This window comes from Stenella coeruleoalba (genome assembly GCF_951394435.1).
Source record: "Stenella coeruleoalba genome assembly, chromosome: 2".
Taxonomy (NCBI): domain Eukaryota; kingdom Metazoa; phylum Chordata; class Mammalia; order Artiodactyla; family Delphinidae; genus Stenella; species Stenella coeruleoalba.
Window position 1 is genome coordinate 36,889,833 of NC_137147.1, and position 20,839 is coordinate 36,910,671.

General features: G+C 40.5%; 1 protein-coding gene across 14 annotated transcripts in view; it reads right to left on the reverse strand.

Annotated features, from left to right (window-relative positions):
* Positions 1-20,839, reverse strand: part of SYNE2 (spectrin repeat containing nuclear envelope protein 2) — a 330,405-nt gene that overhangs the window by 44,964 nt on the left and 264,602 nt on the right. For all 14 annotated transcript variants that reach the window (XM_079912180.1, XM_079912173.1, XM_079912176.1 and 11 more), the window contains 10 exons: positions 19,703-19,907; positions 18,325-18,504; positions 17,523-17,651; positions 15,243-15,397; positions 14,986-15,130; positions 13,956-14,050; positions 12,245-12,479; positions 8,425-8,619; positions 5,896-6,021; positions 247-402 (listed from right to left, as the gene is read on the reverse strand). In XM_079912180.1, the coding sequence (XP_079768306.1) occupies positions 247-402; positions 5,896-6,021; positions 8,425-8,619; positions 12,245-12,479; positions 13,956-14,050; positions 14,986-15,130; positions 15,243-15,397; positions 17,523-17,651; positions 18,325-18,504; positions 19,703-19,907 (1,621 nt within the window). The remainder of the gene's footprint in view (positions 1-246; positions 403-5,895; positions 6,022-8,424; positions 8,620-12,244; positions 12,480-13,955; positions 14,051-14,985; positions 15,131-15,242; positions 15,398-17,522; positions 17,652-18,324; positions 18,505-19,702; positions 19,908-20,839) is intronic.

The window sequence follows — 20,839 nt, forward strand, 5'->3', positions numbered from 1 at the left end:
ACTTAAGGTGATTTTTAAAAAAGCTCATTAAAAGTGTGCAAAGTTCCAGCATTGAGCGCTGGAGAAACAAAGGGTCAAATCTGTTAAACAATGTTGCCGCCTTCTAAAGGAGCAGCGGCCGGCCTGGGCTCCAACTGAAAAGGGCCTCCCGGTTCAATGAAATTAAGCTTCTTTCTACTTTGTCTGGCCTTCGGAGACATTTCAATAAACTTAAGAACAGCCGTGCCCTGCAGTTAACTAACTTACTCTTAAGCAGAGGTCCTCCCATTGTCTGTGCAAATGCTCTATTTGCTCTTTCAAAACCACCACGTCCTCCACAAGAATGTGCTGGGTTAGGTCGGTCTTCATAGTGTGAAGTTCTTTCAAGTTCTGAGTCCAGTTAGCCAAAGACTTCTCTAGTTCCTGCATTTAAACACAAGAAAGAAAGGGAAAGAAAGAAAGAAAGAAAAAAAACTCTTCAACTCAAGCTGCTGTTGTTTCCAAACCTGTAGGCTAATACTTTGATTGGACTCTGGGGGAGGGGAGGCCAGGAAAGGGGGCGGGACCTTCTGAATGAGAAACAGCCCAGGGCCAGCGTCTGCAGTTGTGGTTGGCCAATTCCTCACCACCTATTTTCTCAAAAGAAAGCTCTTTTCTACCTTTATTTTCACTTCCTCAGGTATTTCAGGCTTTTATATACTTAGTTCTATGTTAAACTCAAGTAGGTCTTTACCTTTATTTTGAGGAAAGTATTTTTGGAGCCTAGCAACAATCTCTCTCTCACGTACACACTCACTTTTAATCCTGAAACTGTGTTACAGCACGTTATATAAAATGTGATTTCCCATTTTTTAAACCACCTTAAGAAATGCATTGTTGCTATGTGGCAATCATCTAACAGCTTCTGTTCAAAGGGAATTCTTCTGGTTAACTCTCAAAAAGACTGAATGTAAGTGAAGAAAAAAAATGTTCCCTAATAATTACCAGAGATGGGTTAGCAGAAATTTTCCTCTGGCCCTGGAAACACTTATTTTTTAAAAACTTAAGTATTGGTCAAATTAAAACGTTTTTGAATCCCAGGACTTAATGAAGATAATCACTTTCACAAGAGAGAAGGTAAAATGAGACAGCCCAAACACTCAAGAGATCTCCCGATTTTTATTGTGCTTCCAGTTCTTTCTATTTTGGCACATTTTAAGGGTCCCTATTCATACCTGTCTATTGAAATCTGAAAGAAGAGAGTATTTCATTTACATCTGAAATCAGTCTGATTTCTGATGAATCAGTTAACTCCGATTGCTTTTCAGAGTTCTAAACGCTACATGGGCATGATTTCCTAACTTGCCAACAAGGATTTACATTTAATAAGATGTAACTTCGGAGGATTCTTTTTAAAGGTTGCATGGAGATTCAGAAATAGCACCTTTATCTGAGGAGAAACCATCACTTTAAATTTTTGTTTCCTACTTTTAGCTTCATGATTGTAGTCAAGAGGACGAGAGCAGATTCTGCAGTGGAACACCTTTACCAGCTTCGTAACGTAAAGGGGGGCAAGTCACACGCAGGGGCTGACCACTCACTGACTCTACAGACCAGAAGGCCGCTGAACTTCGTACAGTGTTTCCTGCTCAGAAGTGTGGGCTCAGATGCCTGCACGGAGGGAGGCGTCTGTAAGTTATCCACCACTGGGTTTAAATCCATTTTGGTTTGGATACTCGGTTTCCTCCCACAGTTGAAAGGATAATTGACAGATGTAGAACTTTTGAATATGGACGTTTTATGATTCTTAATAAATAATGCCAAATTGTGTCCTCAAAGGAACGACTATATTTTTCCACATCCAGTTTGGTGTCGAGTTTTATGTATTTGGGGGGCAAGTTTAATATGTGTAATGACTCCTAGTTATTGTTTAAATTTGTTGTTCTTTAGTTACTAGCCTGAAATGCTACCCAGTCCTTCACGCTGATGCTTCCCCAAATATATTTAGTTAATTCCTACCGACACTTTCAGATCTCAGACCAGGTAATTCCTCAGAGGGGTCTTCTCTGAGTCATCGGATGAGATTGGGACCCTTGTTTTGTGCTCTCACAGCCCCCTGTCCTTTTCCCCTCTAACAGTCACCATGCTTACAGTTATTCACACACATATATATATGTACGCATACAGTGGGACTCTGGTTAACGTCTGTCTCTCCAGTAGCCTAGACTATCGGCTCCACACTGGCTGGGGCCATGACAACATTGCTCACCAATGCACTGCCCACCAATGCATTGCCCACCAAGCACCTACCAAGAGGCCTGGTGTATAGTAAGTCCTCAAATATTAAAATGTATGATTGAAAGGAAAGAATTTGGCAGTATGTATCAAGCGCTTTAATATGTTCATAAATATTAAGTGAAAAAGCAAGGAATGAAACAATATATAGACTGAGGTCTACTGTGGAAGTCTATTAAGGCTGACGTTCACTTATTTCTATAAACATTTCAAAAACTGTGCTTCTGTTTTTAAATTAAAATACTCCAGATTTGCTACCAAACTAATTGCAAAAGAGAACATGTCAGTCAGATAAGTTTCCCTTTCTTAATTTAACTAGATAAATTTTCTACATTGCAAAAGTACCTATAAAATTCCAATTGTCCATATGACACGTGACTTAAAACTTGACTGCATAAAGTGGTGTGTTGCACAGGCTTTGGCTGGACTCCAACACAGCACAACAGCATTTAAGTCTTTGCCTGTGGACTCAATTACTATTGGGATTGTCAAGTCCCATTTCCCTACACTACCATTTAGGTAAAAAGAGGATCAAAAAATGAATGTGTATATATATAAATATTGGTCTGCATATGCATAGAGTATCTTTGGAAGAATACACAACAAATTGGTAACACGGCTTCTGTGGAGAGAAACTGATGGGAGAAAAATTTTTCGTGTGTACCTTTTGAATTTTGAACCATGTGACCATACTACTTATTCAAAAATTATTTTATGAAGAGGTATAAACCTCCTGTTATAAACTAAATAAGCCATGGGGATGTAACATACAGCAAGAGGAATATGGTCAGTAATATTGTAATAACTTTCTATGGGGACAGATGGTTACCAGACTTATTGTGGTAATCATTTCATAATGTATGCAAATGTCAAATCACTATGTAGTACACCTGAAACTAGCATAATAGTGTATACCAACTATAGTTCAGTAAACAATTATCTAAGAAAATAAAACTGTTCTAAGGACTCAATCATTTGACAAATTTTATGAACATAGATGCCCACTATAGCGATAGCAATTTTCATAATACTGAAAGTTAGTATATAAAACATATAAAGAAATCATACACACATTTCTTTATAAACATATAAAGAAACCGTATATGTGCAGACACATATAAACATGTAAAGCAGTTTTTCCATACATCAACTTGGCTGTGATGGGAATGTAATTTCCTAAGGAAGAAAGTAAAGGTCAGACTGGTCGAATGGTTAGGTATCTCCCCAAGTGACCCAGGGATGATAAACACTGTTCTAGACAGGCTTCAGGTTACTTGGGATCTTTCTGGAATATGGTCACAGGCTGAATGAACTCAATGCTCTTGGTCTCTCTCCCCAGTTCTTTCCACTGAGAAATAGAATGCTGAGGCTATGGAAGTTGAAAAGATCCCAGTGGAAACCGAGATGTGTCCTACTTGGGAAAAATTATGCCTCCTCATGGGTTTATGGTTCACATTCTGCACAGGTTTCTGGACTTGATGAAAGGAAACTCTATGTGTCAACTCAGAGAGGGACTCCAAATCCTCTCATCTGTTACTGAAGTCTAGATCTAAAGTAGAGATGATAAAAACTTTGAAAATCAGGGACAGACAGGAACCTTCTTAACCTAATAAAGGCATCTACTAACACAACACCACCAAAAATCACACTTCATGGTGAAATGATAGAATCATTCTCTTTAAAATCAGGACTGACACATAGGGGCCAGTTATCAACACTTCTAACAACACGGCTCTGGAGGTACTGACCAGTGTAGACAGAACAGAACAAAAGTATAAGAATTACAAGGAAGAGACAAAAAAAGTCATTACGCATCAATGGTGATTGTGTTCACAGACCCCCAAAAGGATAGACAATTTATCGAAATTAACAAGAGTTTAGCAAGATGGCTGAATATAATATCAATGCACAAAAATTAGTTACATTTCTAGACATCAGTAATAAACAAAGTATAATTAGAAAAAGGCAGTATTTTCAATAGCTTCAAAAGTAACACCAAGAAATAAATCTAACAAAAGATGTACAATACTACATAAAATTATAAAGCACTAAACATGAATATAAGGAGAAATATGCCATATTCGGAAACAGGAGTACTCAATGTCAAAAAGATGTTAATTTCCTCCAAATTATTCTATAAATTCAACACAATTCCATTAAAACTCTTATCAGGACTTCTTATAGTTTGACAAACTGCTTCTAAAGCTGTGGGAGATCAAAGAACCAAGGATATCCATACTCGAGTGGGAGAATGAGGGATGGGTACCTCACACCTGAAATGAAGATCTGTTCTAATAAAACACAGTATGCAGGATAATTTGGTATAAAAGCTGAGATAAGCAGACCAATGGAATAGAGCAGAGAACCAAGAATCAAACCATGCATAATCGGAAACCTGATATTGGACACTGGACTAATCGGTAAACAGGCACCTGGATAATGGTCATCCATATGAATGAAACAAAAATCGGTTCTTTACTTCAAAACATATGCAAAAATCATTTCTTCACTGAATAAAGGTGTAAACGTAAAAAGCAAAATTTGAAAATTTTCAGAAGGAAACGTAGGAGTATATCTTTATGACTTACGTATAGAGTAATGGTGCTGCTTATATAAAGTTTAAAAACAAAAGTAGTACTTCTACATTCCACTGAGATCTACATACACATGTAGTAAAACGATAAAGCAATGCATAAGAATGAGAGGACACCAGATTCAGGGATGTGGATACCTCTGGGGAGGGGAAGTACATTAGAGATCATACAGGGCATTTGAAGTGTATTTGTAATGTTTTATTTTTCTGCTCGCTGATGGTTTCATGGTAGTTGTCATATTATTTGCTGTTAGAATTTTTTTGCACAGTAGAAATTTTTACAATGAAGAAAAAAGGTTCAGGAGGGAGGACACTAATTTCCAGCACAGCTTTAAGTATGAGACTACTCAATTCTTCCTAATTTTTTTCAATTTGACCCCTGAAGTCACTGAAGGAAGAAAAAAAAATTTTTTTAAACCTTATTCCATTAGGCTATTGATGTCTTTCCAACATCAAACCTGCAGAAAGGGAAGAGATGTAGGGCTTTCCTGACCTCGGAATTTAACTGGTCCACATTCCTATCAGTAAGTTTGCCTTCTGCAAAGTTTGACTTCTGCAAAGTCCTAACATACCCAGGAATTTTTGCTAGTGTGGTATCCATTAGGCAGAATATAGTTTGGAAGGTATTACAAAAACTGTTGTATGTGAGCAAAACTCCCAATCTATTGTCTTCAAAAAATGAACTTCAGTCATACTTTACTCTCATTTCAAAGACAAGGCCATTTGGTAAGGGAACAACTTTCAATGTAATCTCAGAGGCCACATCTTAAATTACCGAGGAGAAACAGAAAGAGGACCTGAAGGAGAAAAACCCCAAAATTCTAAGAAGTTCTGCAAAATCTTCCTCATCTTCACACATGGATCTCAAAAAACATTGATTCTAATTGCTTTAGTGACCAGGAAGGTGTATTAGAGAGAAGACAGGCAAAATATTTTCCAACTGGACACGAAGACTTAGTTTCACACAGACATCGAAAGGCAAACACACACTTCAATGTCGCAGAAAACAGCTGAGTGATTATCTTGAACACTACTTCAGATTTCAATACCTTAATCAGCTCTTTTTCTCGATGGAGCTCCTCATGAAGTTCTGGAAGAGGATCTTTACTCTGTGCCTTTAAAACTTGCAGCCTGTTTCTCAACTCCTTGATTTTCTTTTCACACTGGTCCCAGGTCTATTTGAAAACAGTATTAAAATTGGTAAGTACTTGGTTGTTTAAGAATGAAGTGTAGGAATAGGATAATTAATTCAATCCACGTAATTGTTCTATTAAATGTGTTTTTGTAAATCACGCAGAAACCCAGTTCCTTGTCTTGAGCAGACTGTGGTCTAAAAGAGCATATGGGACAGCAGGATGGTTCGACGCCTCTCTGCAGCTTTACGTGTGGCTCATCTCAACCACTGTGTTGCCTTTGGCTTCGAAATATTTCTTCCTCCCCGCATCTCTGACCTAGCTAACTTATTTCTATTTTAGTTTTGGAAAAGTTCACATTTAAAAGGCTACTAAAAGGATTAAGTTTTAGCATTTCCAGCCTTGGGTATATGCTCTAATAGCACTGAAAAGCAAAAGCACTCAACCACTTTTCTTGTCTTCTTTTTTTTTGCGGTACACAGGCCTCTCACTGTTGTGGCCTCTCCCGTTGCGGAGCACAGGCTCCGGACGTGTAGGCTCAGCAGCCATGGCTCACGGGCCCAGCCGCTCCGCGGCATGTGGGATCCTCCCGGACCGGGGCACGAACCCACGTCCCCTGCATCGGCAGGTGGACTCTCAACCACTGCGCCACCAGGGAAGCCCTTGTCTTCTTTTTTAATGTCATCCCTCTGCTCTCTCCCTTTCCCCTTCTAGAAATAGCTTGGCTTTAGCGACCCTTTCACAGCCAAGTTTCACTCTCCATTTCTTACCACTGCTCTGACTGCCGCCTCCTGCTTGAAGTAATTTATAGTCTACAAAGCTTATCAACTTCATTATCTCACTGTAATCATAATAAGCTTAGGAGACAGACGCAAGTGTTACTATCACATTTAAAAGAGGAAAACTGAGGCTCAGAGAAAACCGACTGGTCCAAGGACATGCAGTTAGAAGTAGCTTAATCAAGAGTCGACCTAAGGCTACAGTTTCCCTGTGGATGCCTTTCTTTCATATCAGTTCTTTTCCTTAAACCTTATATTACTGAGCAAATAGTTGCCTGTTATTTTCAAGTACAGAGGGTTTAATCCATTAGGATAAATTTCTATTCCTGATATTACTAAAATTCCTCCTCCTGAAGTTACTAAAAATAGACAAACACAGACTCAAACACTACTCTATTCCTCAGTACTACTGACACAAATATTCTTGGGTTGGTCCAATTGTACGCTAACACCTCACTTAAAGGGAGGCCACTTATCTCACAACATAAACTCTCTGGAACATAACCAAGGAGAAAGTGAAGGGAGAAACAAAACAAAACTATGAGTCCTTATCTCTTCCACCAAACCTTTATTTGCATTTACCACCTTGCTTTGCAAACACGGCAGGTGCTCAACAAATGTTTGCAAGTTAATGAATTTCACAGTGTATATGCCAAATAAAATTCAGATACTTTATTCACAGGAGAGATGTTCAGGCCCTAACTCAGCACATATTTATTCTGTATTCAGAAAAACATCTCTGACAAGCTTGGTTATCTTGTTTTGGTACCCACACAACAGATTAAAGAGTGGGCTACAAGGAGTAAGTATACTCAGAGAAATAAAAAGTAAAAATAGGGCTTCCCTGATGGCGCAGTGGTTGAGAGTCCACCTGCCGATGCAGGGGACACGGGTTCGTGCCCCGGTCCGGGAAGATTCCACATGCTGCGGAGCGGCTGGGCCCGTGAGCCATGGCCGCTGAGCCTGCGCGTCTGGAGCCTGTGCTCCGCAACGGGAGAGGCCGCAACAGTGAGAGGCCCGTGTAGCGCAAAAAAAAAAAAAAAAAAAAAAAAGTAAAAATAGCTTAAATTAAATAGAAAGAAAGACAAACAATAAAAACCACATAAGAACTCAAAAAGCATAGCAGTGCAGGGGCTAGGTTCAAAGCAGCTCAGAGTCCTTGAGAACAACTTGGGATATTTTAGCATAATAAAATATTAATGATTTTCCTAATAATCACTCAATAGAAAGCATTTTGGTTCTTAAAGGTATAATCATAAATTATTGGGAAATTCAGTTATATGGAAAAGTGTATTCTTTGAAGACAGCAGAAAGATGAAGTATCACTGTGTTTATTTTCATATACCATACCCAAAGGCAGACCACATGTGGAATGTTAGCTTTGGGTACTGAACTTCCATTGAACATGAATTAGTTTCCTGTTTCATAAAGGTAAATATAAAATAGTACCTCAAGTATTTAGATATTAACATTGAGCTTTTCCAGTGTTATATTATTATTTTACATTAAGTAACTACCATGATTTGTGGATTAGTAGGACTCAATGTCCCTTGGAAAACCCATAATATTGTGATTTCCTAAAATTATTCCCATCTTCATACAGCAAACAAAAATTCTATATACTGCATTTGAATATCATGAACAGAAAAGTAAATGGTGAGTTTACCTCTGCAGTGCTCTGGAACTGTTTAATCATCTCTCCTAGTTGGAGTTTTGTGTCCTTCCAGTTGTCCTGAAGTTGACTGATTCTCTTCTCAATTGACTCTTTAGTTTCTAGGTGAGTTGTGTTCAGTAACTTGCCCCCAGCTTCCAAGGTTAGTGCATAGGTTGTCTGCCACCTCTGGAAATGAATTTCTTTATTCTTAAAAAAAAAAAAAAAAAAAGTAATTTGCTTAAGCCTCTGATGTGATCAAAATGTGACTCTCTGCCTGCATTTGTGTGTACTTCCTTCAGAGCTTCTCTTAAATGTTAAACTAGATATAAATTAGAAAAATCTGGTTAGAACACATACACACATACATACACACTCATTCACATCAAAGGCTAATATTTTTATTGAGTAGACAGCATACTACCAAATGATGTGTTCTTTTTTTTTTTTTTTTTCGGTACGCGGGCCTCTCACTGTTGTGGCCTCTCCCGTTGAGGAGCACAGGCTCCGGACGTGCAGGCTCAGCGGCCATGGCTCATGGGCCCAGCTGCTCCATGGCATGTGGGATCTTCCCGGACCAGGGCACAAACCTGTGTCCCCTGCATCAGCAGGCAGACTCTCAACCACTGCGCCACCAGGGAAGCCCCAAATGATGTGTTCTTAAAATAATTTCCAAGGGTTGGTAAGAGATAAGATTTTAGTATAATGATTAGAAGTATAGAGAAATTAAAAATACACTTCGGGCTTCCCTGGTGGCGCAGTGGTTGAGAGTCCGCCTGCCGATGCAGGGGACATGGGTTCATGCCCCGGTCCGGGAAGATCCCACATACCGCAGAGCAACTGGGCCCGTAAGCCATGGCCACTGAGCCTGCGCGTCTGGAGCCTGTTCTCCGCAACGGGAGAGGCCACAACAGTGAGAGGCCGCATACTGCAAAAAAAAAAAAAAAAAAAAAAAAAAAAAAATACACTTCACAGAATAAAAGCCTACAAGATAAATGAATCCAAGAGTATTAAGAAAATGACTGGAGTATTAGATCCGATATTAAGAGCAAATACCCATTACCATTATGGTATAAAGAGTCAGGCTGCTCCTAACCCACAAGGCTGGAATGTGCACACTATGCTAAACAAATTTAAAAGGAGAGAACAAATAAAAAAGATAAAAATACAAAAACAGACACTTAAGCACATAAATATACACATCAGTGTTTATACTAAAGCAATAGCTTTAAAAAATGCCATTTGGAGATCACATAGGCTTTTCTTTAAAAGGGACTGAAACTAGGTATTTATAATACAAAAATGAAGTAAAAACTTTATATTTCCAAAAGTATTTGGTTTCAGGAGAAAAAATTAAATAGCTTTTATTTCTGTTGTATATATGATTTCCTTTATTTTCAAATTTCTCAAGGGAGACATAATATGGGCATTTTCCAAAATGGAAGCTGATGTTTAAAAAAAAAATCAACAGAGCATTGATTTATAAAGATATTTCTGAGAATACTCAGGATAACCCAAATGCAAAGGAGAAACACACACAAGAAAAACTGCAATTCAAGGAACACACTGCCCCTCCACACTTGTCCTTCTAATATGCAGTACTGCTCAACACAGCCACTGTGATAGATGTCTGTTAGCCATTTCAAACTGAAGTCATCAAAAGACCTGGTTCTCGTCCAGTCTCCCCTGACTTGGTCAACAGCACATTATTCACCAAGATGCTCAACCCCAAACCTAGAGTCATCTGGATTTAGATTTTTATTTACCTGCCACATCCAAACCATAAGCAAGTCTTGTAAACCCCACCTACAAACATAGTCTTTTTATCTTCACTGTGATCACCCTTGTCTTATCCATCCTAAAAACTACCCAAGACCATTGCAATAGCCTAATGAGGGCTTCCCTGGTGGCGCAGTGGTTGGGAGTCTGCCTGCCGATGCAGGGGACACGGGTCCGCACCCCATTCCGGGAAGATCCCACATGCCGCGGAGCGGCTGGGCCCGTGAGCCATGGCCGCTGAGCCTGTGCGTCCGGAGCCTGTGCTCTGCGACGGGAGAGGCCACAACAGTGAGAGGCCCATGTACCGAAGAAAAAAAAAAAAAAAAAGAAATAGCCTAACGAGCTATGGCAGGCTGTATTTTTCACAAAATGGCCACACTATTACCAGCCCCACATGCTCTTCTAGAACCTTCCCTCTCCTCCCTTCTCTTGAACCCACGTGGGCATGCGTGATGGCCTTGATTAATAGAGGATGGTGGAAGTGGCTGACGTCTGAGGCCAGGTCTAAAAAGGCAATACAGCTTCTCTCTGGATCTATCTTTCTTGGGACATGCACCTTTGAAGCCATGAGCTGCCATGTAAGGAGTCTGGCTACCGAAAGCCTCCAAGTGGAGAGCCCACAGGGAACAAAGCCCAAGGAGCCCCAGCTGCTCCAGTTCCTGGCTGTCTGAGTCTTTCCAGCTCAAGTACTAGACATGAAAGTGAGGAAGCCTTCAGAGGGGTCCAGCCTCAGCCGTCATCTGACCGGAACTGCCTGAGAGCCCCCTGCAAGAGCCACCTAACTGCCCTGACAACCTCCAGAACTGTGAGAGAGAATAAGAAATGTTTGTTGTGATGCGGCAATAAAGAAGTAGTACGCTGGCATTCCTGCTTCTTCTCAGACCCCCACTGACCCCCAAACCACCTTCCTCAGAGCAGCCAGAGGACATTTAAAAAATACAAATCGTATCGAGCTGCTTCCTCTTCCAACTTCAGTGGCTTCCAATTATCCAGACGGTCATCCCGCTACCTCACCTCCCCCAGAATGCTCCTCCCTGACTGCCTATCGAGTCCATTTTCCATCACTGCTGTCTCACTGGCTACACTCGTCACACGAGCCTTCTTTCTTCCTCTGCTTTGCTAAACTTGTTCCCATCTTGGGGACTCAGGAAAACTCTTCCCTCTGTCTGAAGGCTCTCCCCCCAGATCTTTGCACAGCTGGCTTCTTCTTGTTATTCAGGTTCCAGTTTAAATGTTGCCTCCCCAGAGATGACCCAGTCTAAAGCAGTCACCCAGCCTCTCCATCACCGGCCCTGTTTTAATGACCTACATATGCCATGTTGCAATCTGATATTTCCTTTAGTTTTTGATTTGTCTGATCTCCCCTACCAGTCAGACAAATTAGTATTTTCTTGTTGGTTTACTGATTTGTCTGATTGCCCCCACGGGAGCAGAGGTCTCCTCTTGGTCCACACCATATACCCAGCACTTAGAACATTGACCAGCAAAGACCAGATGCTCAGTTAATATGTGAAGCCTAGATAAATGAATGAGGCAAGCAAAGGATTTCAGAAGGGTGCTGTTTTGTTTAGCTGTCCCTCTACAGTGAAGTGTGGTTCGATAGCTCAGTGCAACATGCCCTGGGAACTGCCAACTAATTATTCTAGTCCTGTGCTCATCAAGCAACTTTCTGATTGGAAACGTTGTTGCCTAAATGAATTCACCCTCCAAGAGGAATCAGGAATCCCACTGTAAATTACTACTTTGTGGTAGTCATTTATACATTAGTCAGTGCTTTAAATGTCTGTCGCCCCAAACTTCCCCACTCTACCTACCCATCTCCAGTCCGTCTCTACTCCCACAGCCCAAGAGAGCTTCACTATTTCTGGATGAATGGATAAGATTGGGTTTCTGACCCCACAAGGCTAAGGCTGAGTAGGGTCCCCATGACCAGCTGGCCTCCCCATCGCAGAAAGCACACTTGAAAGTCACAGAAAACGCAAAACCTGAGGCGAACGACCATCTTCCAAATCAAGAGCACCCTGCAGTTCCCACACTGCTGCTGCGCATGTCCTACCTTCAGCTCATGGATCAGACTTCTTGTTTGGTGGAGGCTGTGGCAGTCCTGGCTCTTCACTGCAGACAGAAGGCGGCTGGTGTAGGCGAGCAGGCGGAGCAAGTCCCCCTCGGAGGTGGTGAAGTACTGCCACTGCCTCACCAGCTCATCGATGTCACTCTTCCTCTGCCGAACGCCCTGGGCAGCACTCTGCCACCTCTCCTTCAGCCTCGTGAACTTCCAAACAAATTCCGGTCTTGGGAAAAATAGATGGTTAGAGAATTCTGACCTCAACATGTAGAAAAAATAACCATCAACATGTAATAGGAACTTAGATTTGCTATTTATGTGCACAATTTACATGGAAAAACACTTCTTTAAATCTGAGCACCATTCAATGTAAACATGATGGGGAACTTGGGGCTGGGGCAGGGGCAGTGTGTGGGTTGGTGAAAGGTGTTTATCACAAGATAATTGCACATGGCCTAGTATTTTCCTGGCATGCGTGACAACCACTGCCTTAAACAAACTTAAGCTGTTTTGTTTTGTTTTGTTTTGTTTTTGCGGTACGCGGGCCTCTCACTGTTGTGGCCTCTCCCGTTGCGGAGCACAGGCTCCGGACGCGCAGGCTCAGTGGCCATGGCTCACGGGCCTAGACGCTCCGCAGCATGTGGGATCTTCCCGGACCGGGGCATGAACCCGTGTCCCCTGCATCGACAGGCGGACTCTCAACCACTGCGCCACCAGGGAAGCCCCTTAAGCTGTTTTAACACAGATTATGCCAAGTGCTTTATGGAAAACTAAACATGGGATCAATGGGAAACAGATGAACAGGTAGGTCCCTTGTAATGTTATCGATTACTTGAGGGTTGTATGCTACATAATTTCAGCAATAAAGGACATGCTTTCTGCAACCACTCAACTATTTATTTCCCAGATAGACAATGTCCTTCACATGATAAATAAGGCCTTTTATTTATTATGGGAAAAGTCATGCTTTGCTGTACTGATCAGATCAAAACTAGTTCATCATCCTGAAATTGGCTTGGATTTTATTACTTCAGAGCTAGGAAAAATGGGTTTTATATTTCTTAGTTATGTTGAAAGAGGATTCAGAGGTATATGGGTGATGATGGGGAGGAAAATAATGCCTATGGAGACATTTGGAGAGGTCATTTAAGGCCAGGCCCCCTCGGGCTCTGTTGGCAATTTCAGCAGCTATGCAAGCAGGTACAGTTACTGTCACCAGGCTGCCTAAGGGGCTCTGCTCAGCCTGACCGGAACTCCCCGGAGACCCCAACCTCATGTACACAGCATAGAAAGAAGTCTCTTCTTTCACAACTGTGACATAGCTATCTACTGGGAACAGCTGCACTTTGAAATTTATTTTTTAAATAGCAAAACATCATGAGGCTGAAGGCAGAGAGGAAAACACAATTTAGAAAAATCCTTTGGGGTAAAAACTTAGATAATGGTACTAGGTGGATGGGTGCTTGCAAAGCATCTGGTCTGCTAAGCCCACCCATCTACCATGGGGAAAAGGGCCCCTGATGTTTTTATGGCCATGAAGCAAGACTCCATCCTAATATAAAGTCAGAAGACCGGCCCCATGGTGATCTACCAATGACGTGGTCGCAGGCACTGATGTAGTCAAGATTCACATGGTGGAAGGCCCACCAGGCTGCATTGCCTTCCACGTGCCCACAACCATTGCGAGTCCCAAAGAGCTTACCTCTTCTCTATTTCTGCTGTGTCCAGGAGTTGTAAGCACTGGGTGACGTAAGAGTCAGCAATTGTCTGGTTTATAGAAACTTCAGCTTCTAACATCTGTATATGAATTAAAATACGGGAATTGTTTTTGTGAATTTCCTAATAAAATCTAAGCTCACAGAGGATATGTGAGGTGATTAATTTTCAAAAGATTTGAGGCTAACTGCAAAAAATGCTTAATCATCACAACAGTACCTATGAATATAATTAGAAGCAAATAGGTCTAATAATAACTACACCTAAGGCCCATTATTGGGCTTTTTCTACTTGTTAGGCACTGAGTAAAACATGCATTGTCTCACTTATTCCTCAACCTTACGACTTAAGTAAATACTATCAGACTCATTTGAAGAGGAGGAAACTAAGATGTTCAGTAACTTATCAAAGTCACCCAGCTTTGCCTGGACAGATTTCATTTTCAGTGGATGATCTTAATGTAACAATGCAGACTTAAATCAGTTACACTAAAAAGTTACAACGCACTAATCATGCACGTTTTGGAAATGCAGGGTCTGCCTATAACCACCAGGAGCACTCTCAAATACACGTTAGCATCAGCATGGGGAAACTCCTCTGTGAAATTATTAATGCTACAATTATAGTTATACCGGGCGCTTCAATACTTTACAAAACTATTCAGTGAAAATGTAAAGATGACTTGAAGTATTTTAACATGCTCTTGGTAAAGTGGTACCGTGTTCGCATTATGCAAAAGCAACGTTGTGCTAGAAGCTTCCACCTACTGTAGAAAATCTGGGAGTTCTGTCATTAATAAAATACAGCAGCAAAACAAAATTTTGAAATTTACGAAATGTGTGAGAACTTTACAAATGATCAACCAACAACTGAATTTGCTCAAAGACATATATTCTGTGTTTAGGGGTTGAGGATTGATAGGTACTCTCTGTATTTTATTTTATTTAATCTCTCTTCCCCTGAGTCCTGCCCCAGGCTGAGGGGTCCAAGGTGGCAGAGAGCACAGGTTTATTTACCTCATACGTTTTCTGCTGTTCCAGGAGAGCAGGGAGGCTGTCAGCAATGTTCACCTTGAGCATCTCTTCTATCTTCTCCAAAAGCTGGACCCACTTTTCACAGCAATAAAGAAACTTTTGATTCAATCCAATCCCCTGAAGTTCACTACGAAGGTTTAAAAACAAACAAAACAGAGCCATATAACAATGACATTACTGGGCTCAACTGTTAATTTTGCCTTAATTGAAACAGAATGGGAGAGCTGGGCTGTTCTGACCTGCAGCGTTCCAGTGCTGTCGCCGTGGCCCGAATCCATTGCCGGTTCACATTTTGTAATGTCTTGACAGCTACGTCACTAAGTGGGAGCTTGAGGCTTACTTCATTCAAATGCTCAATATCAGGTGACTGGGCTGTCAGTGCCAGCACATGATTCTGTGAAAAAGAAATTAAGTTCCAGATTTTTGGATGCCAATAAGATATCTGGATTATGAAAAGGCTTCAGAAATCCTACAGACCTTCCTTATCTCAAAGAAGAGGGAAAACTGGGGCCTAAATAAGTAAACGACTTGCCCACAGTCAAATAGCTAGTTAGTGTCAGAATCGGACCTGAACCCAGATCTCTCAATCCTGCTTTTTTCTAGAACAAGCTGCACACATGGCCAGAACTGAAATAGCCCAGGAAATAGAAAGTGATCTCAGATTTTTGTCTTTGAAGAAGATGGAAATGAGCTTTCTTTTTTAAAGGACCCATTCTGGACCTTCAAGTCCCATTTAGTCTGCCAACAACTTGACCTTCAACAGAACATGCAGTTTATTTACAAAGTAAATGAAAATTCAATCCTTAAAATAACCCTAGCAAAGCATGGTAGTTACACATCAATATTATGGTGAAATCACAGGAAAGCAAACTCACCAAAATTTTATCTTTAAGACAATATTCCAGGGACAGCCTCTAGGACAACGATATATTAAGCAAACATCCTTCACCATATCCACGTTCTCACTACAGAACTCTGCCACAATAGTCTAGGTCAGGGTCAACAAACTTTTACTGTCAAGGGCGAGATCATAAATATTGTAGCCTTTTATGACCCATATGATCTCTGTTGCAAATATTCAACTCTGCCCTTGTAGCATGAAAACTCCCATAGACAGTACGTAAATGGTGGAAGGGCATGCCTGTGCCAGTAACACTTTATTTACAAACCAGGTGAGGGGCTGCATTTAGACCATGTGCCATAGTTTGCTGACTCTTAATCTAGGTTATGAATATTGGTCCTTAGGAGGGTGCAAGATCCAGAATTCTTTCATTCTTCCATTCATCTATGTTAACTATACTAAACATACTAAGGTAATAAAGAAGGAAAAAATTATACCATTAATTTAATAGGGCATTTTACTTTTTGATCTTCAACTAACCAGAAAAATTCAATTCATCCCAATAGCCAGCTACTAGATTATTTTAGTTCACTGAAGCTAACTAGTAAAGACTTCAAGATTTAAAAGTCTACTAAAATTACTGAGGCATATTACTAAAATAGATCTCATGACCCAGCAATTCCACTCCTGGGTATATATTCAAAAACAACCAAAAACACTAATTTGAAAAGATATATGCAACCCAATGTTCGTAGCAGCATTATTTACAACTGTCAAGATATGGAAGCAACATAAGTGTCCATCGACAGATGAATGGATAAAGAAGATGTGGTACATATATACAACAGAATATTACTCAGCCATAAAAAAGAACAAAGTTTTGCCACTTGCAGCAATATGGATGGATTTGGAGGGCATCATGCTAAGTGAAATAAGTCAGACAGAGAAAGACAAATACTATATGATATCACTTATATGTGGAATCTAAAAAATACAACAAACTAGTGAATATAACGAAAAAGAAGTAGACTCACAGATGAAGAGAAAAAACTAGTTGTTACCAGTCGGGGGGGGGGGGCAATACAGGAGAGGGGTAGTAGGAGGTACAAACTACTGGGTATAAGATAGGCTCAAGGATGTATTGTACAACATGGGGAATATAGCCAATATTTTGTAATAACTGTAAATGGAAAGTAACCTTTAAAATGTATAAGCATTAAAAAATTGAAAAAGAGAAATAATCGACAAATAAATTGTATATATTTAAAGTGTATGGGACTTCCCTGGTGGTCCAGTGGTTAAGACTCCGTGCTCCCAATGCAGGGGCCCTGGGTTCGATCACTGGTCAGGGAACTAAACCCTGCATGCCACAACTAAGAGCCCGCGTGCTGCAACTAAAAATCCTGCATGCCACAACTAAGACCTGCCACAGCCAAATGAATAAAATAAATAAATAAATAAATAAATATTAAAAAAATAAAAAAGCAAAACAAAAAGTGTAAAAAAAAAGATCCCTATGTTGTCATACTTTTCTAGATCTTAGGGAAAACAGGTCAAGAATGAATGGCATATCAATGACTGTGCTCAAGAGTTAAGATGCACATAGATGACAGTAATTCACTTATTTTTTATTCTATGGTGAACCTGACCCCTTAGGAATGACAAATATTGGCAATACCAGGAATAAGTCAGGATTTCCTTCTTTTTCTTGCTGGTAGAGTTTATCCAAATTCTCTTCTTCATGCGTAATGAGACTTTTTAAAGAGTCCAACTGGTCCCCAAAATCCTTGAACTGTGATAGAACAAACTAGAACAAGAGAAGTTTTCATTAGAAACAATTTTCATGTGCATCTATAACAGAATCAAGTGCAGCCTTGTGATAAAAGTCCAAGCTGTTTTCAGCCCTAAGCAGTTCATTATCTTGAATTCAGAACACTCCTGATACGCACTTTGTGCCTTTGGCAAAGTATGAAGCCTTCACAGGGATGGAAAGATCAGTTGCTTGACAGGGGCACCTAGAGGAATCCTGCTAGCTAAATATTTTTTCCCCGCTGTGTGATACTGGAGCCCCATGGCCTTCCATTCAGCTTTTTGATAATTCATGCACTAAAGGCTTTTCAAAAAGTGAATAAAATACATAACAAATGGTCGTGCTTTAAGCAGCTACTCTATGACTCAATTACCCAACTTGGAAATTCAAATAACTATGAGATCTGAACAGTGCATGAAATATATCACTTTAACATGTTCAATAAAGAAGAAATGTATGCTTAAGATCTGCCCATTGCCCATGTGATTGAAGAATCACATGACTGAAGAATCATGTCAAAAGGTAGATATGTTTCGGGCATCTTTATTCTGTGGTTTCCCTAAGGTGCAGCCCACAAAGCACTAATAACTATCACTTCGCAAGATATAAGGAATTGAAGGGAGTGTGCAAATGTCCAAGACTTCAAGTTGAATAGAAAACTAAGATGGACCTTAAATTCATTTGTTTTCATAAGCAGCATCTTTTCCAAGTAGGAAGCCCTCTGGAGGGAGTGCATTTGACCAGAGAGGAGCACGTGGGTGTTGGGCTCTGCAGGCTGTGGGAGTCGATCCAGGAGAGTGGAATCTTGGAGAAAGGCTTCTTTTGTCTTCTGCACATCATGCTGCAGCTCCTGGAGAAGAAAAAAGTGATCGCAAAACATTTCCTCCTCCTTTCCCAACAAAAATCCCCAACTCATGCCACTCCATCAACATCTAGGAGAATTTCTGCCCTGAAATAGTGAGTGTGGCTTTTTGTTACTGTTTATTTTAAAGAGATAAAAAAGCTAAGCCTTCTTTATATGATATCACTGGTGCTGTTCTGAAATTTGTCAGTTCAGAGCTAAAAGTAACCATGGATAAATAGAGTTGGGGCTTCTAGTTTACAGAAACTGGAGATGACTTGGGTACAGTCTTATGTTTTATATTTCTAGTCAGTGAACACTTTAAGGATCTGCTTCAATGCATTTTAAGAATCAATCCAACCCCGTCCTCTGTCTGACACTTTGTGACATAAATGGATCCATTTGCAGAGAGTATAGAATTTCATTGACCAAGACGATTTTAGGGCTGCTCCAGAAATATTGCAACTGTGTGAAATTTCTGTTTTTGTTGTTTTTCAAATGCCAACAGATTAGATACAAGTTGTTCAGAAATATGGTTCATATCTGTTGGATTCTTGTCTCTAATTTAATTGGTTAATACTTCTTTATTTGACCTATAGTATTAAAAGATACAAAATGTACCTGGTCACCTAGTTTAAAACTAGAAAGTATTTGCTTTCTAGGCATTCATTAACATAATAGAATAAAACCACAGAGGAAAGTACACAACTCTTAAATAATAGTCTAAAAATCATTATATCCACAGAAAAGCCTTATTAACATGGTGGTGAATCTAAATGATTACTCATTTAGATTAGATAATTATTCAGATTATTTAGATAATTATTCATGATTATTTCTAAATCAAGAGATTCAACATCTACTATTCTTAGATGACCACATTCAGCTGATATATTTCTGCTTTTATTGGAGACTTTGTATGAAGCTTTGGCTTTAGAGATGTTCCTGCTAGAGTGAAAGGGGAGATTTGGAAGGAGGTGGTGTCAGGTGCCCCTGACCCAGCTACCTGCTGTGTGGCCCTCACCTCTGAGCTACCACCTGGCTCTCCCAACCCCACACGTCCCTGTCTTGCCTGTGTCCTACACGGTCTGCTCACACACCTGTCCTGACCCACTCCTCCCTCCCTGTGGTCTGTCTAGTCCCTGGGTCATGGCCCTGTCTGTCAGGCTGTCTTGGCCTTGGTTTTCCCAATGGGCTTAACGCCTACCTTTACGTCCCGCAGGGCTGGGGGCAGGATCTCTGCCAGGTTGTTTCCAGATGTGTTGATGTTTGCGAGCTGTTGGTACTTTGCTTCCTGCTGCTCCAGTCTTGCTGCAGCTTCAGCGTGAGCACTGTTATATGCCTTCCAGAGCTGTAGCGGGCTCTGGGCCCTCTGCAACTGGTCTGCAATGTCTTGGTTTACCTGCGTCCACCTGTCAGGGCAACATGAACAACAGGAACCCCATCCATCCTTTCCTCTGCAGCAAAAGCACAGCGCCCACACTCTACCCATAAGTTAAGAGCAGATAAATTAAGACGACGTGTTCATGTCTTTTCGAAATTAATGCCATCATTAATATATAAACAGAATTCCAAATTAGGATACTTCATTGACTTTATAATTCTCAACAAAACCCGCAAAATTTGTGACTGGCAGGAAACACCTATTGTATGATGAATGTCTCTTAGGCAAAGGTGAAGAAAGTACTGAACTGTTTGCCTGATGAAACTTCCTCCACATGGGAGGGCCTCTTATTTTATAGAGGGGGTCTTTAAGTAGGCCTTATTTAAATTGTGTTTATGTCAAATTTATTTTCTAATTACAAAAGCAACATGTTCCTTATATAAAAGTAGAAATAAAAAACAATATATTTTCCTACTTCTCAGCAAAGGGTATTTATTTCCTATGATGTTCTAAATTTGCTAATGTTTTAATGTTTTGTAGAAATACGGGATGGTGTAGGACTAATTTCTTTGTGGATTGAGAGAAGAAAATGGCAGATCTTACCTGGTACTTGATAATATTTCATTTGTTCTTTAGAGAAAAGTTAATTCCTGTGTATTCTCTTTCTACTTAGGCCAATTTGCATCAGAAAGTTACTCACTTGGTAAAACTGATCTTAGTCACATGAGAAGAGAAAACTGCGTAGCCCTCAAAGGATGCTAGCACACAATCTATGAGAGAAGGCAGCAGCAGAGTACCCAGGCCCCAGATTTACATAGCTGGTCTCCATGGTGGGGGAGGGCCAGGCTAAAAATCAACTCTGGAGTCCAGGCGAACTTAACTAGAGCTGTTGATGAAACCCAGTTAGAGACCTCGCTTTTAGAGTAGATACCACCAAGTTATGAACAACTGCAAATATTA